The sequence below is a fragment of the Molothrus ater genome, chromosome 9 (assembly GCF_012460135.2).
Source record: "Molothrus ater isolate BHLD 08-10-18 breed brown headed cowbird chromosome 9, BPBGC_Mater_1.1, whole genome shotgun sequence".
Lineage (NCBI taxonomy): Eukaryota > Metazoa > Chordata > Aves > Passeriformes > Icteridae > Molothrus > Molothrus ater.
The window spans coordinates 30357330-30374832 of record NC_050486.2 but is presented as its reverse complement, the minus strand read 5'-3'; the positions used below and the strand labels follow the sequence as shown (position 1 = coordinate 30374832).

Sequence of the window (17503 nt, the reverse complement as noted above, 5' to 3'; positions counted from 1 at the left end):
AAACCAGCCCATGGAACGAGCCCCGTGCCTGCAGGTCCCACCAGCAGCTCCCAGTGAGAGGAAAATGCTGAAAAAGGAATGTGGCCCCATGTTGGAGTGTAGTTCTCTTTGCTCTGTAACAGCACATCTGTGTTTCAAACACTCCCCTCGTTGAAAATGCTTCTACGAATGAATGAAAAGTAATTAGTGAAGGTTTAAGTACATTAGTCAAGTTTGTAATTCGGGAAACTCACTTCAGGCACTTGCTCTTGAATAAAGATATTGGCCTCCTTAGTTTTTTTACCAGTGTTCTCTAATCCCCCCACTTCTTTTTTCTCCTCTCTCAGTGGAGGCAGAAACACACAGACAATACTGGGTATTTCAACTGATTATTTTAAAAAACAGCGGTGTTTAAAATGGGTTTTAAGGACTTCAGAGGGTGAGTGCTCTGTGCCTCAGGGCCCCTGGTAAAAACACTGTGTCACTTTATTCTCATTCAGTTTCAATGCTGTTGGACAGCAAAGCTCCACGTGGAACATTGCTGACAAATTCAAATCTGGAATTTAAATAAGCTTTTGGTAATTCAGTAATAGATACAGCATCTGTAATATTTCATAAGTGGAAATGTGATATCTGCCAAGGGAGGACAGTGAGCATCTCCTACTTTATGAATCAGATGAGGTATTATTTCAGCTGGATTAATAAATAAGGCTGGTTTTATTTACATTCAGGAACATTTATGGGAAATACATTAACATAAAGCAACAAACTCATCAGGAGATAGCATGATTTGTACTATGTAAACTGCAAATATATTTTTTTCCCCTCTCTAATGAGAAATTCCCACCCCAACGTTGTACTGCTTGTGATGCCTTTTCCAAGGCTACCTGAAAACAGAGGCCAGACAGAGTTAAGGGAGTAAAAAGCAGGTATATTTATTGAAGGGCCTTCATGTACATTTTGGGCAGACGAAGCCTACCAGGTATTACACCCAAAAATAGATGATGGGTCACAAATTTTCACACTTTTATGAGTTTGGTTCATTTGCATTTTGGGGATTAATCCTCCAATTACATCTTCAGGCAATGAAGTCATTCACCCCAAGTTTGCTTTCCCCAAAACTCACTTTTGTTTACATTTACTGGACCCTGAGACAGTGAGGAGTCCTTGATTGCCAGGCCTGGAGAGGAATTGTTGTGTCTGCTCAAAATGGAACAGCAGCAGCTCACACTGTACGTGGAGTTTAGAGCTCTACACTAAAGAACTGCAGGATCACAAATACAGAAAACCAGAAAAGCCAGAATCCCAAGGCATCACTGGGACAGTGTATTTTGTGAGAGTTTGCTCTGTGAAATGCCGAGGGACGAGGCGGCAACAGCGCTACCTCAGAGCCCCCTCAGCTTTCCCGCGCGCGGGGCTCTGAGGGGGTGTGGGGGGGGGGGGCTGAGCGCGCCCCCTCCGCGCACGCGCCGCCCCCGCGCGCGGGCGTCCCTCTTCTCCGTGCGCGCCGGGCGGCGCGGCGCATGCGCGGGGCCGCGCGCGCAGGCGCGGCGCGGTGCACTGTGGGATACTGCGGCCCGGGCAGGCTGGTGAGGCGGCGCGCGCGGGGCCGGCGGGGGCGAGCGAACCGGGCCGGGGGCGGCGGGGCCGGGCCGAGCGAACCGGGCCGGGGAGGGGAGCGAACCGCAGCGCTCCGCCCGCGCCTCACCCGCTCCGCGCCCCCGCTGTGTGTCTGCTGCAGCACCGGCGGAGCGGGCGGCGGCGCGATGGCCTCCAGCAGCGGCACCGACGTGATCCAGGTCACCAACGTCTCGCCCAGCGCCAGCTCGGAGCAGATGCGGACCCTCTTCGGCTTCCTGGGCAAGATCGAGGAGCTGCGCCTCTTCCCCCCCGAGTGAGTGCGGGCCCGGCCCGGCCTCGCCGCCTCCCCCCGCTCCGTCCCTCCCTCCCCCCCCGCGCCCTGCCCGCGGCCCGGCGCCGCCTCCCTCCCTCCTTCCCTCCCGCCCGCCCCCCCGGCGGCTCCCGGCCCCAGCCGCCCCCGCTCCCGGGGATCCCGCCCGGCCGCGGCGGGGGCGGCTCTCGCCGCGCACCCCCCGAGCCGGTGTGCACGGCTCGGCTCGGCTCGGTCACGGGACTGCGGGGATCGGTGCGGGCGTGGAGCGACACGTGCGGCTCCGGTGAAATCCACGTTTGTCTCCGGGAGTTGTTTGTCCGGGGTTGTGGCCGCTGAGCCTCTGGTGTCTGCGTCACCTCCGCAGCACTAAAACTTCTAGATGTAGATAAATGCGTTTGTTGCAAAGAATTTTTTGCTAGAAGAGCAGCTTACCTCTACTGTACAAAAAATGCACTTCTAGTATTTCTGTTCCTTGCAAACAAATCTATGCTGAGCACGCAGGAAACCGCTGACAGACGAATACACGTTTGTCAGTTGCACATCCTGCAAGGAATTCTGTGCAAATTAAAACAAATCATGTACATTTCAAGTGCGTATATAGCTGAAAAGAAAGTTTCAGATACCCTGGCAATTTACAAATAGCAACAAACAAAAAAAAAAGAACTAAGACAGTTTTTATGTCTTCGCTTGCAGTTAAGTTCTAATGAACATAAATAATGCTTTCAGAATCCTTTCTGATGCAATATAAAACCTGGGTCTTAGCAGTGATGATGGTTTCAGTGTGATTGATTTACAGAGCCTGGTGCCATTATATGGTGTTTTGGATATTCACTATATAAATTAAAGGTTTTCTTTCTGCCACGTTGAAGATCAATCAAACAATCAATTATTTGTAATACCCAAAATTACTTGGGTTTATTGTTTTAGGGGAGAAAAAATATAGCAGAACATATATTTTTCCACTGAGGCTTCCATCCCTGTTAACAGAAACCAAAGACAGTTCCAGAAGGAGTTTCCTTGTTCCCAGCTGGGACACCTGGCATGGCAGGAGCTCGCCTGTGGCAGGTGCAGTCCTCTCCTGGCCTGCTCTGTGGCTGAGCACTTGGTCTCGTTTTTCAGGGCAGATGTTGGAGGTGTTTGGTGTCCCTGAAACTCTGTAGCTTCAGATACACATTAACTAACCTGTTCAGGGATTGCTGCAGTGCCTTGAGGTCCTTTCCCTTGTGTGAGGAGCTCACCCCCAGGGGGCTTTCCCTGGGCTGATGGGAATCTGCTCTGGGTCCCTTCAGGGCCCCCATCCACATCCCCCCAAAGAAAGGACATTTTCTAATAGTGCCACGTTCTTTTTCTGCTCCTTCTCCCTCAGATTCCTGATCCTGACTTTCCCTTTCCCATGGTGCCCATCCATTTTTGGAGAGGTGTGAGATATAAATCATAATCAGTGAATTCTCCCCATAATGGAGATTCCTTCCTGGATCCTGCTGGGATTCTCCCCTGCCTGTAGTATTTGAGGAACCAATCCCATTTCCTTTGCTCCACCTCCTTGTTTGATCTGTGGCACTCTGACTCTGCTGTAGAACTTCCTTATTCTCCTGCTCTTCCAGATCATGTGTAACTTCCTGAGCTTCTCTCAATTCCTGTTTTTCCTCTTCTCCCCTCATCCACCCCTTTTCCCAGTTTATTTAATCCCCTGTTTCTCATTTCTTGTACACCTCAGCTGCATCTTTAATGCACAATCTGCTTTGGGACTCCTTCCAATTTTCCTCCCCCTCCTCCTCCTGCTTTTCCCTGACTCCACTGCCTGCTTCTCATCTTTATTATATTCCATAAAGCTCCATCCAGACTGGAAAGTGGAGGGAGTGGATTTCTGAGTTTCCTGTATTGCAGCCCCAGGAAATCCTTGTGTGTCCCAGCATTCCAGTGGCTGAGAGACAATTCCTGAATGCTTCAGCTTTGGGTGAATTAGAATAATGATGGATGGTGGCTTTTTTTGGGAACTGTTGAGAACATCCAGTTCTTGCTGAATTTCACCCAGCTTGGATTTGAGAGTGAGTGGAAATACCATTTTTAAAAGTGCAATACACAGATGTAAATTAAATGTCAGGCTGCAGAAGCGTTGCCTAACACATTTTCAGTTGATATTTTAGGTTCATTATTTTGGGAGAAAGCTCAGCTACCCCAAAGCATTCCCAGAGGCACTCCTGGCTGTAAACAGGATCTGCTGAAGAGTCAGTAGGATCTGCTCTGGTTCACATTCCTTTCTTATCTGGCATTTTAAAAATGCTTCAAAATACTGGGCTGCATCTCTATAATGAATTGTGTAATTTTTATACAGTTTAGATTAGGAACTCCTTCAGCTCTGCCATCAACCCTGGATTTACTTTCCTTTACAATTTTTCTGTGATTTTGTTAAACGCCTTCTACTAAGGCTTCTTTGGTTTTATGTAATTACTATTTTTTATTTCTTGCCATTTCTTATTAATTATTACTTAGGGGCTAAAAAAGGCACCATTTTGGCAAGCTACTGTGGATTCCTGGGCACAAAAGAGCCAAGAGATTCAATTTTTTTTTCTCATTTATCACTGCAGTTATTTCCCAATTTATTCAGTCTGCAAGCTGTGGGAGCAAGTGGCTGTTTCTAATTTTAATGTTTCAGAAGTTGCAATGTGCTGGCTCCAATTTAGTTTTCCACGCCAGGTGAAATGTCAGGTTACTGAAGTGTGGTCTGACAGACACTGGGGCAGTTGTGTGTGTTGGGCCCAGTGGGGCTGAAGGTGAGGGAGCTTTTGGCATTTGCAGTGCCCAAAATAGACCCTGGATCTGTCTGCTGGTGTCGGAGCTGTTCCCTGAATCCTGACAACCCCCAGTGCTGAAAGGCTTGATCAGCCTCAGCAGCCCAGATCAAGCTGCTCTGGAGCTGGGGTGCCTTTGAAGTTTGATGTTTTTTGGAGTTGGGCTGGGAATCCAGGTAGGAAAAGCAGCTTTTTGTCAGGACCAGTGATGTTTTCAGAGCTCCCTAGGCTGATCTGGACCTCTGGCCTGGTGTAGGAACAAGGGGTTTAGGATTTGCTGCTGTTTCCACTCCCTGCCTGGGCCTTCTGGAGGCAGCTTTTAACTCCTCTGCCCCACAGTTCTGTCTGCAGAAGAATTTTCCTTCCTGTCTGTCACTTTGTACATCCAATTACAGCAAAATCTGCCCCACTTTGAGGACAGGGAACCTCTTAAAACCCATGCCTGGGCTGACTGCACCTGGTGTTTCAGTTTGGTTTGGTTTAAGGGAAGTTGCAGCTGTAGTTCTACCATTCTTTCCTGTTATAGGAAGTAGATATTTCTGGGTTGGTTTTTCTTCGAAGTGGCTCAGAACTTCTCAGTTTTGGGTTTGTAGCTTGGCAGACACTTGTTGTGAGCTGGAAGAGGCACAGGCCTACCTTGGAGGCAGGTCTGTTTTCGTGTGCTCAGCTTTTCATTCCTGCCTCAGCTCCTTACATTTCCTTGTGTTCGTTCTTCCCTGCTGAAGACAGGCAGGAGCTCAGCACTGGGCATTCCTCAGGATGTGGGAGCATGGTGAAGTTTAGTCTAGAAGCTGGGATGGAGTTGGGTTGATGAGTGAAACAGAATCCCAGACTGGTTTGGGTTGGGAGGGACCTCAAAGCCCATCCAGAGCCATGGCAGGGACACCTCCCACTGTCCCAGGCTGCTCCAGCCTGGCCTTGGGCACTGCAGGGATCCAGAGGCAGCCACAGCTGCTCTGGGAGTTCTGTTCCAGGGCCTCAGCACCCTCCCAGGCAGGAATTCCTTCCCAACATCCCATCCCTCCCTGCCCTGTGTCAGATCAAATCCTTCACCCCACACCCTGCCCCTACGCGCCCTTGTCCCGAGTCACGAGGATCCTTTAATCATCGCCCTCTTCGTTTCACAATTTACCTCAATCAGTCATCTGGGGCCTAAAGCAGCGAGTGTGAAACCTCAGGGTTCAACTGAGACAGAATTGTCGCTTTTTCTCCTTTTTCAGCCAAGTTTTCCTCCCAGCCAGGGCGGAATTCGCATTTAGGTGGCCGCTCACGGATTTACTGTGCACAGCAGAGCTCGTGTGCAGCTCCAGGAGGGGGGATGACAGCTGCTGTGGTTTTGGGGGTGGTTGGCCCTGTTGCTGCTGTCCCTGAGCGTGGCTCTGTCTCTTGCAGTGACTCCCCCTTGCCGGTGTCGTCGCGCGTGTGCTTTGTAAAGTTCCACGACCCCGACTCGGCCGTGGTGGCCCAGCACCTGACAAACACTGTGTTCGTTGACAGAGCCCTCATAGTCGTTCCCTATGCTGAAGGTTTGTAACTTGTTTGATGTTCTACGGGGCCACCCTTGGGTGGTGGTTGGTTCCTGTCTAGTGCTCAGAATTTACCAGTAGTCCTATGTCAAGCACGTCAGAGATTGCCATTCTGAAACCCTTGGTATATTGCCTTTGGCCCCTGCATTTGGTCAGTCTGTTTCCATAGTGACACCAAATCTAAGTGGAAAGTTTTGTGTGTCTTGAAGTGTAGAATAAGAACGTTTTAGGCAGAATTCTATGCCGATTTTGCTTTGTGTCAGTCTCAATGAGACATTTTTCCCAAACAGTTTGTAATGCAAACAGGTCCATATTTTAAGGAAATTTTACCTTAATAATTGTTTGCCGCTTCTTTCACTCTCTTCACGAGAATGGTTTCTCCCTCCCTGAGAGTGCATGGGAGAGTAATTAGCATTCCTTTGGGCTGTGCTGCCACTGCATTTATTTGGGAACATCCCCAAAAAAGGCCCTCACTCTCCTTGTGGAGTCCAATATACCAAGGGTTTGAATAATTATGGTTTAATTCAAAAGTGACAACTTCCAAGAGGTGCCACATGGGCACTGGTCCTAGTTTTTAATTCCAAGTTTTCTTGTTCATCCTTGATATATTTAATAGAATTTCACTAAATAATAAACTCTTCTCTCTGTTATTTGTGTGTGTGATTTTTGTAGTGGAGAAGGCAAATGCAAAGCCCTTCCAGATGACTGAAAAACAGTGGGTCCTCTGCAGCTACAGGGGATTCTAGCCATTAACTAAAGGCCAGCAAGCACTCAAGTCCCCAAGTGTTTTCCTGGTGTAACCACTTGTTAACTACATTTTCTCTTCTTCTTTTTATTTTTACATTTTAGGGTGTTACAGTAATTTGAAAGGCAATGAGCAGGGTTTTTGGAACTTACCTTAAAAGCAAAGTGCTGAGAAGACACCTCTTCTTACAGAAGTCTTATTAAACTCTTCTAGACTTGCTTTAGAAGTAACTGATTTCCATTGTACTTGTGCATTTCTTGATTTACTTCTGGGAAAGGTTGAATTGAATAAAATCTTGCAGATTAAGTCATACTACACTGCTAAGTTGGGTACATGGCCTGGGGTCACACCTGTAATCTTAATCTGTCATGCTGGAGCTGTCTCTTGAGGCCTGGGGAGCTGTCTTATCTTATCTTTGTATTCCTTAAGCTTTAAAGATACAAAACTTAAACTTAAAAGATGTCCAGCCTAATTCCTGGAGTGTAGGAATGTGCAGTGTGGCCTCTGAGTGAGCCCTGCTGCTTCCTGAGGGCACAGAACCCCTTCTGCAATGGAGTTACTGCTCCTGCTGCCACTGCTGCAGAACAGCAGAGCTGAGAGGCTGCTCGTCCCTGTGTGGGTGTTAAACACAGCAGCAGTCCAGTGAGATTCTGCTGGAATATTCTCCAAGGCCCATGGCAATAATGCCAGTGTTTAACTCTTCCTACAAGGATAAACCCACTTTTCTCTTTGTCAGTCTCACTTTGTCCACTGTGGATAAACCTGGCACGCAGAGAAACCTGCCCAGCAGCTGGGCTTCAGAAAATCCAATTATTCAAGTGGAATATTTTCCTGGGCCTGTTAAGGAGTCACTCCTGGGCTGTACCTTGTGTTGCCTAACAGTTCAGAAATTAATGGCCTTGGCACATCACAAGAGAGATGTTCAGCCAATAAAGCATCGCCCCCGGGTTAATAACCCCGTGCTTCTGTCCCTGTGCTGGAGTACAGTTTTCCCCCAAAATTCAGCCTGCCAGGGTCCCAGTTCAAGCAGGAGCAGCCTTTCCCCAGCCCACAGTGCCACTGCTGATGTGCTTAAAGCCAGGCCTGTGCTGAGTGGGGCCCTCCTGTCTCTGATGTCTGCTGTGCTAATGAACCTGTGTGATTATTGCCTGTCACTAAAGCAAATGTTTATTATCTGTTTAGTGCAATAATTCCCCCCCTGTCCCAAGTTTTAGCTCACACAGACACTTTGGTGTTGGCTGTTGCTTTGTGTTATAGAACTATACACAAAGGCTACGGTAAGGTTTAGTATTTGTCATTTTCTCTGGGCTAATTCCTGGATTTGGAAGGAACTCTTAAGGTTAAAGATGGCTGGGGGGGGTGTTTAGGTTCTTTGGTTAATGTTTGTTTCTTTTGTCTGTTTCTTTTTCTTTCATTTCTACACATTCATGCAGTATTTCATGGTTCTAACAAAGCAGCAGTAAAAAAAGCTCTTGAAGCATGAAAATTAACTGGTGAGGGGCCTCATTGCTTTTTTTAAAATTGTAGTTTATTTAAATACTTTTTAAAGAAACAATTAGAGGATCAGATGCATGAATTTTTTTAATGGATGCAGATCTTCTTTGAGGCGTCTCGAGCTAAGTCTGAGGATTTGTATTTAGATGCCAGAAATGTTGTAGTTGCACTAATTTGAAATGTTTAGCTGTAATTGATAAATATCCTCTTGAGACATAATTTTGCATGCCAAATGACCCCATAATCTCTCTGTAGGTATGTTGATATATTTATGCATTCCTGCCCTTTGCCTCCATGACCTTTTTCCCTGTCCCTCCATAACTTTGGGTATCTAAAGTGCTGCCAGCTCAGTGCCACGAGCCAGATATCAGTGCTGTGTATTGTACATTTGTGTAGATTATCGGCACTTCTCAGTATAGGTGGGAGGAACCATTACCTTTATTTAACAGTGGTTTTTCTTTTTTGTTGTTGTGTTTTACAGTTCTTTTCCCTGGTTCAGCCTGAACTATATACCAGGCCCTGCTGAAAATACCACCCAACAGTTTTCTTCTGCAGCTTATCCAGTTTCTCTTAAGTGCCCTGTACATATTGTATGTTTTATGATGAGATGCAGTTTCTTAATATGTATTACAGAAACACTACTGGTATTTGCAACTATATAGTAAAATTGTTTTATTGAACTCTCATTTTGGGGGCTTGGGCACATTAACAAATTAATCCATCTGTATAGGGCTTTTGCTGTTGGATAGAGTAAAACTCCCTCCACAACTGTTTGCTAGTAGGGCCCTGAGCACTCTGTGTGCAGAGCAGGCAGTGCAGTAACCCCTGGGCTTAGCTGGCTGCAAGACTTTGGGCCACGAGTCCCCTGTGCCACGGCAGGTGGCAGCAGCACTGCTGGTGCTCTGAGCTGGCACATATTGGAGCAAAAGCATTTTACTGCACAGGTAAGGAATGTGCCAGCATCCCTGTGTGTATCCCAGCCACAGACACACCCCCAGCGTTCCCGGAGAGCCGCAGGGACCGCATTCCATGTGACACGTCAGCAAAAGCCCTACCCAAAAACACCCATCCCTTCTCTTTAAGTTTGCCAAAATTTGTATGGTAGGTGTAAAAAGAAAACATAGTGAACTGTACCATATTATTAACCCCTAAATCCAACTTTTTTTGTCTTGTGTATCTTGATTTTTCTGTGTGCTTTGTAGTGAAGCAGCCGACACGAGTCGTTGTTCATAAAACAGCTTTTGAAAGTTGAGAGCACTCTCACCCCTGGAGAACCGACTGTGCTTGCTTACGTTTGGTTCATGACTTAAAAATCGAGTACAGGTGATGAAACCTTGGCAGTGTTAACAACAAAGTAGTGTGTATTGTGCTATTTTTTTGCTCTAGAAACTTAACCTTTTGTAGAGAAAAAGGAACAGTCAAATTGTCACCCATTGAAGTTGCATTCTGACAAAAAAAGTTAATGCTAAATATTAATAGCCATCAAGCTTTGTATTTTAGCCAACATAAGTACTTTCAACAAACTCAGGTGGTGTATCAGGGAGACTTTGCTGGGTGTATTTGTGTATTTGGTGCCTCTGGGCTGGGATGCCCTCTAATGCCAGGCTGTTTCCCTGCAGGAGTCATTCCTGATGAGACTAAGGCTCTGTCTCTCTTGGCACCAGCTAATGCCGTGGCAGGGCTGCTGCCCGGGGGTGGCCTGCTGCCCACTCCCAACCCTCTCTCTCAGGTAGGCTGGGCAACCCCTGCTGCTGCATTCCCCCCTCATTCCTGCTCTTTCTTTCAGGGCTGATGTGTTGATTCCAGCTCCTAGAGTGGTTTATTGACCCTGCTGGACTGGGACAGCTCTGATGTGATTGGGGCATGACAATGACAAGTTGTTAGATGGAATATCCTTATTGCCCTCTTTGCTGGTTTCCCAGGGCCCTGTTTGTGCCTCCCACCCCTCTCACCCGCTGTACTTTACAGATGTGACAAGCAGTAGAGGTCTCACAGATTTTAAATTCCTCAAGTCCAGGCAGCTGCCACACTGTGAGATTCCCTTCATTAATCCTCCAGCTGAGGGGAAGGTTGGAGCCTGGTTGTGTGAACCCACAGGAATTCATGTGGAAGATGAACAGTGAGAATTGCACATTGTGGGAGAAGCTGGAGTCACAGCTCAGCTCTTAACAGGGCACAGAATCAAAGTGCAGGAGGCAAATTAATCATAATAAAGCCTCATTAATTCTGCACCTCTCAAACCCTCCCCAGCTCCTGCTTAGCTGGAGGACCCCCTGGCCATGGAGCTGCTCAGGAGGAAATAGCCTAAATTTAACCTTTGAAACCCAGGGACTGGGTTGGAAGGACCAAATACATACTAAAATATTTCATTCCCTAAAAAATCTGTCCATGTGAATCCTGGAAATGGATGTGGAGCACCTCAGTTGCAGCTGTGTCTCTGCTCCCAGCCCCTCTGGTGGGATGTGTTCAGCACATCCATTTTAGGGAACTGTGCTGCACAGTTCAGCACATCTTGGCAGTGTGTGTTGGGTTTGGGTGTCTGTCTCAATCATCTCATATGAAATGGCCCAAAGTGAGCTGCTTTAGGGAGCCTTCTGCTCTCCCAGTAGCTTTTTAACCCAATTGGAGACATTTGCATGGATGCAGTCCTGTTAAATTGCTTTTCAACATAAACCATGGCCATCTCAACCCTAAAATCAACTAGGAATGGGGTAATAGCCTCAAAAACTTGAATGAATTTCCATTTTAGCACTGAAAAATAACTTCATTTTCAACTATCCTTTCAATTTGCTGGAATGCTTTGCTCCTTCACCTTGATCTCCCCTGCCCAGTGATGTCCCTGACTGAATTTTGTCACTGCCTGTGCCCTAACTGCTCTCTCTGCCACAGATTGGTGCTGTCCCTTTAGCTGCTTTAGGAGCTCCTGCTCTCGACCCTGCCCTTGCTGCTCTTGGGCTTCCTGGAGCAAACCTGAACTCCCAGGTACGTCCTCATTCCAGAATATCCTTTATTGCCCCTCTCTTTGCTGCTCTGAGAGTGGTTTTCATTTGTGTCACTTCAGAGCCACTGCCTGGGAACTCCAGGGATTGGAAGGAAAAATACCTGCTTGAATATCAAATTAAATGTTGCAAGGGGCAAAGGAATAATTTGAGGATAGCAATGAAATATTTCAAATGTGTGTCATTATCAGGCCAGGAACCTGCCTTGTTCTTCAAGTAAAAAGTAGTTTGACTTTTTAATTTTCTAGGTGTCAAAAATATGAGGAAACTTCATTAGGTTGTTACAGCTGAACAAAAAAGGCTTTTAAGTACTAGAATATTGAGTATATTTATATCAATAAAAATATATCAATATAAATATATTGGTCATATATGTAGATAAAATATTTAAGAGGTAAGAATAAAATACTCTTTTACAGCCACAAGAAGCAGCAATAATTTAATACATTACTACTACCATCACTTAAATTTTAATGCATTCCCATGTGGAAGAACAAGCAAATAATGGTGAAATTAAATAACAAATGAAAAAAATCAATTTAAAGGCAAATTAGAAAAATGTAAATTTGGGGTGATGGAGGATTTTTGTGCATTAAACCATCAGATTGTAACAAACATTTCAAAAAGAAAGTTGGGGTTCATTATTAAAAAAATGAGTGAGGATTAAACTTTTTTTGTTAATACCCCATTGGTGCAGGAAGTGATCATGATGCCTGGATTATCCTAAGAGCTGTAACATTTTTTTCATGGAATACTTAAATGTTTATAAGTTGGCATTGAGGTCTTCAGTGGACAGGCAGCTTAGAGAGGGCTCTGTTCTCTTGCAGTGACAGAAATAACCTGTGCACAAAAAGTTACTAGTGCACGGGGATAAACACACCCCAGCAGTGTATTTTTATCTGTTGGTATTTTTATCCATTTGTGGGTTTATCCCTGATCCTGCCCAGGCAGGGCTGGCTTTGGAGGATAAATCCCCAGAGCCGCAGTGTGGGGTGTTCACACCCTCCCAGCAGCCCCAGGCACAGCAGCCCAGTGTGGCCTTTCCTCTTGGCTGGGGCTGTTCTGCTCTGGTTTTCCAGCTGGGAAAACTTCAGGGGACATTGCAAGGAAGGTTCTCTGGAGCTCTCACATCTCCCAGCCTGGTTCTAACTCTGTTTTTCCCTCACAGTCTCTTGCAGCAGATCAGCTCCTAAAACTGATGAGCACAGTGGATCCAAAGTAAGCACCAGTGTTCCCAAACCCTTGTACTGCACTGCTGGGGGATTCCATGGGAATATCCATGGGGATTCAGTGCCCAGTCCCTGTCCTGCTGGAGCTGGAAGGGCCTTGGAGCAGCCTGGGCTAGGGAAGGTGCCCTGCCCATGGCAGGGGTGGGATCACATGGGCTTGATGTCCCTCCAAACCAAAACCATTCCAGGATTCCCTGATCCTGTGAACTGGCTGAGTCTGACAATGCAGCCCTGTATCCCTTGGGCTCCTGAGTCCTGAATTTTGGAATTCTGTGTTGCCCAGGTTGAACCATGTGGCTGCAGGTCTCGTGTCCCCCAGTCTGAAGTCAGATACCTCCAGTAAAGAAATAGAAGAGGCCATGAAGAGAGTCCGAGAAGCACAGTCCCTAATCTCTGCTGCTATAGAGCCAGGTAATCCAGCCAGCACGGGGCCTGCACACAGCCCCTGATCAAAACTGGTGCTCTGCAGAGCCTGCCTCTGTGCCTCTGGTCTGGGAGGAATTCACTGACTGGGTTTTTAATCATCCTGCTCCATTTCCTGCAGAAATGGCTGGAATTCATCCATTGATTTTCCAAAATTCACTGATTTGAAGGCTGTACAACACCCAGGCTTCCCTGAGGGAAGTTCTTGCTGCTGTCTCAAATTCCAAGGGAACGTGGATTTCCCAGCTTGGCACCCTGCTGATGTTTCTCAGGGATGCTTTCCTTTATTTTCATTCCTAATCTGGGCAGGTTTGTAAATAATTCTCTTTTTTGGAGCTTCTTTCAGCAGGTTTGATTTTAGAACAAGCTCCAGCAGCTCTCACAAACGTCAGAGCCACCAAATCTGAGAGGCAGAAACTTGAGCACTGAAAATACAGAATATTCATCAGTTCTGCAGCCTCCTGATGATTTCTAGGAAAGAACAGAGCCCCTGTTTGTGCTTGGCTTGAGGCTTTTTTGTGGGAAATTCAAAGCAATCATTTGACATGTTCTTCAGCCCCTCGGGAAATGGCAGATCCTGGGATTTTCACAGGATTTTCCATTGTCCTGCAGCCATCAGCTATTCACTGACTTAAGATTTTTTCTGAATTTTGACTTCTCCAGTTTTGCATAAAACTTACTTTGTGTCACAAATGTGTTCCTGTCCTCTGTTGGTTCTTTTTGTCTTCTTGTGAAGAAAATTACAGATGAGCCTTCATGTCAAATAGCAAGATCAGGTTGATTTATATCAATTACATGAAGCTCCAAGTCCTTTCCTTTGGAAAATATTTTTAAATATTAAAAAAAACCATTGATTTTTATTGTACTTTTCCTTTTCCAGACAAAAAAGATGAAAAGCGAAGACATTCGAGGTCGAGGTCACGCTCAAGGAGGAGGAGGACACCTTCCTCATCCAGACACAGGTGACTGAGCAATTCCTTAGCAACACCTCCCACAGCTGGAACAAACCCTGCAAAAACCATTCTTGGCAAGAGCCTTGGCTTTGATGCAGGGCTCAAAGCTTCATTGCCATTCCAGCGTGCAGAGCTCCTGGCAGAGCCGTGGACGGAGGCTTTGGTTGGGTTTGGGGGTTCCTTGCCCGGAGCAGCTGGGCTGGGAGCAGTCCCAGGATGTCCTCCCTGTGACTCCATGTTGGTGTGTCCCTGGCAGACGCTCCAGGAGCAGGTCAAGGAGAAGGTCCCATTCCAAATCCAGAAGCAGGAGGCGATCCAAAAGTCCGAGGAGAAGGAGATCTCATTCCAGAGAGAGGAGCAGGAGGTCTCGGAGCACATCCAAAACCAGGTAATGACTCCAGGGAGTGCAGTCCTGAGCAGGGCAGGCATTGTCCCCTGTGCTGGCACTGCTGGGTCCCCACAGGGCTGTGTCCAGCTCTGGGCCCTCAGCTCAGACAGGACATGGAGGGGCTGGAGCACCTGGAGGGCTCAGCCTGGGGAGCCACCCCTGCCCCTCCCAGCCCTGCATCCCTTTCCCTGGACAGCAGATCAGGAAGTGCTGTTTGAAAGTGACTTAATCTCTCTTCTACTAAAAGGGATAAAAAGAAGGAAGAGAAAGAAAAGAAACGTTCTAAAACTCCCCCCAAAAGCTACAGCACAACCAGAAGATCCAGAAGCACAAGCAGGTACAGAAATGGGATTTCCCTTGCTCTCTGTTCCCAGCAGGGTTTTGATGCACTTCAATATTAAATAGAAAAAAATGTTCTTGTGATAGAGCAGCTGGTCTGTGGAAGGTGTCCCTGCCCATGGAAGGAGCTGGGCTTTGAGCTCCCTTGCAACCCAAACTATGCCTGGATCCCATTGGATCATGGTTCCAATGAGGATGTGTCTGGTACAGGCACAACAGCACCTCTACCACCTGTGTCTGTTGATACTTGCATTTTCCTGCAGTGCCTGAGGTAAATTCTTTGGGCTTAGAACAGTTTTCCTTGCTCTGTGTCAGAGCTTGATGCTCCAGGATCACTGCCAAGCTCTTCCTCATTTAGGGAATAAATTCAGGCAAAAAAGCGTTTCATTTTTTAAAAAAAACTTCTAATTTTAGCTTGCAGTTTTAACAACTCTTTAGTACCCTGTGAGCAGGGCTAGGCTTGGATTAGGGATGCATTTGCAGCTTAAAAAAAAAAAAAAAAAAAGGCAGAGATTTCCAAAGCTCCTGTGTCTTCCTGCAGAGAACGGCGGCGCCGGCGGAGCCGGAGCGGGACGCGGTCCCCGAAAAAGCCCAGGTCTCCCAAACGGAAAATGTCCCGGTCCCCGTCACCCAGAAGGTCAGGGAGACACCTGGCTGGGAAGAATGGTGTCTGGGTGGGAAATTGCCAAATTGTGACCTCCAGGGAGGCTCCAAGGGATTCTGTGTGGGGGAATCTTTGCTGCTTTTGTGGAGCTGCTCTGGGGTTGGCTGGGAGCTCCGAGGGTCAGGGGTTCCAGGGCTGGTAGGAGTAGATATGCCACAATTCCCAGTCCATTTGGATTTGCACAGTAGGAACCAGCTGATTTTGGGTGGCCTGGGTGACCCTGTCCCAGCATGGGGAGCTCAAGGTGCTCCTCTGTGAAACGCTGGAGCACCGCTGTTCTTGGTGTCCAGGATCTGGACTCCATGATCCCCGTGGGGCCCTTCAGCTCAGGAGATTCCATGGTTCTGTTTGCCACAGCATTGCTCAGCCTTGGCTTTGTGCTGTTGTCCTTGAGCCAGAGCTAAGAACTTGGGATTTTGGGTATTTCCTGGAAGCAGAGCCTGTTCCCTACCTGCCCTCTGCCATTTTCCTTTGGGTTTGCTGTGGGTAACGCTCTGGACACAGTTCCAGCCATGGAATGGGGTGATGGGGATGGGCCTCATCCTCTTCCTGCTGATCCTCATAGGCATAAAAAGGAAAAGAAGAAGGATAAAGACAAGGAGAGGAGCAGAGACGAGAGGGAGCGGTCAACGAGCAAGAAAAAGAAGAGCAAAGACAAGGAGAAGGATCGAGACCGGAAATCCGAGAGCGACAAGGATGTGAAAGTATGTTCCAAAAAGCCCTGGAGCTGCTCCCAGCCCTGCCCCACGTCCCCCCTGCCCCAGCCCACAGGGAAGTGCTAACGTGTCCCTTTCCCTGGCAAAGCAGGTCACAAGGGACTACGACGAGGAGGAACAGGGCTACGACAGCGAGAAGGAGAAGAAGGAGGAGAAGAAGGTGGCGGATGCTCCCTCCCCCAAAGGGAAGGAGCCCGGGGCCGAGAAGGGCAGCGGGGATCCGGGCAGGGAATCCAAGGTGAACGGGGATGACCACCACGAGGAGGACATGGACATGAGCGACTGAGCTGCCCACAGCCCCTCAGTGTGATCCTTTATGCTGTACTTGTTAATCCTCAACCTAGATGTATCCAGCTCCGAGCTCTCCATGGTCTGTCCATCCCGATACTAACTCACACCCAAAGCTTGAGACAGGGATCCCCTGCTCCGGGGCCCAGCTGGGGCCGGGCCGGCCCTGCACGTCCCTCCCAGCAAGGGCTGGCCTACCCCTCCTCCCTCCCTCCCTCCCTCCCTGCTTCCCTCCCTCCCTCCGGAGTGTCCCTGGCTGAGCCAGCAGGGCCCAGCGGTGTGGCAGTGTCCCAGGAGTGTGGGGAGTGTGGCACAGCCCCCCTGTCCTGTGGGAATGCCCTGGGAGCGTGGCACAGCCCCCCTGTCCTGCAGCCACCGAGGGGCTGCCGGGGCCCTCCCGGTCACTCCGGAGTCGGCCTTGAATCGCACCAGCTCTTTGTGCTCTTGGCTTTAGTTCTGGTTTGAAGCCACGTGCTGGGCTTGGCTGGGTTTGGTTTCCGGTGGGTTTTGGTTGGCTTTGCCCAGGGTTCTGTGCCCTGACCTTCCTGAGGGCTCTGTCTCCACTGGGTCCGTTCAGCTCCACCCAGGGCGAGCTGGGATGGTCTGACCTCGGGAAGGGCAATCCTGGCCGTGCCCAGTGAGGGAGGGTTGGGGGAGCAGCCTCACCCAGGGCTGGGGCTCAGGAGCTCACCCGCTGCAGCAGGGAGTGCATTTTAAAATGACCTTGGTCTGTTTTTAAAGCAAGTCCATTGATAATGTACTTTTTACTTGATCTCAAGTTGTACAAACGGATAAATTTGTGTTCCTGTCCCGGCCGTTCCCTCCCTCCCGCACTCGGTGATCCCATGGTATTTGCAGAGTAGTTACCCAAAGCTGTTCCTTAGTTCCAGCAGCTCCAGAGCTTTTACTTTTGTGCAGGTAAAGAGACAAAAGTAGCCGACAGTCTGTGCCATGTCGATGTACAGTTTCGGAAAATGTTTTACAAAACTTTGATAATAAAACCCTGAAACTTCACCTCCTCTTCCTAGAAAACTCCTGGGTTTTATTTCCACTGCTGGGTGCACCAGACTTTAC

At 48.1% G+C, this 17503-nt stretch overlaps 1 protein-coding gene across 4 annotated transcripts; it reads left to right on the top strand.

Annotated features, from left to right (window-relative positions):
* The first annotated feature begins 1720 nt into the window (after window positions 1-1720).
* On the top strand, window positions 1721-17443 carry SRSF11 (serine and arginine rich splicing factor 11). 4 transcript variants are annotated; one of them, XM_036387476.2, is made up of 12 exons: window positions 1721-1873; window positions 6058-6191; window positions 10050-10159; window positions 11320-11412; window positions 12598-12647; window positions 12942-13069; window positions 13962-14043; window positions 14291-14422; window positions 14670-14759; window positions 15303-15398; window positions 15991-16129; window positions 16233-17443. In XM_036387476.2, the coding sequence occupies exons 1-12, from the start codon at window positions 1746-1748 to the stop codon at window positions 16425-16427; spliced, it is 1377 nt and encodes a 458-aa protein (XP_036243369.1). In that variant the 5' UTR covers window positions 1721-1745; the 3' UTR covers window positions 16428-17443. The 4 variants fall into 4 exon arrangements, with proteins under 4 accessions (XP_036243369.1, XP_054371796.1, XP_036243371.1 ...); XM_054515821.1 differs by having other exon boundaries at window positions 16230-17443; XM_036387478.2 differs by lacking the exon at window positions 1721-1873 and having other exon boundaries at window positions 6087-8429; window positions 8912-10159; window positions 16230-17443.
* Window positions 17444-17503: the final 60 nt, after the last annotated feature.

Coding starts and splice junctions, on each gene's coding strand:
- SRSF11 (XM_054515821.1), top strand. CDS start 1,746: ATGGCCTCCAGCAGCGGCACCGACGTGATCCAGGTCACCAACGTCTCG. Junction 14,760..15,302: donor AGATCCAGAAGCACAAGCAG/GTACAGAAATGG, acceptor GTCTTCCTGCAG/AGAACGGCGGCGCCGGCGGA. Junction 15,399..15,990: donor CGGTCCCCGTCACCCAGAAG/GTCAGGGAGACA, acceptor TGATCCTCATAG/GCATAAAAAGGAAAAGAAGA.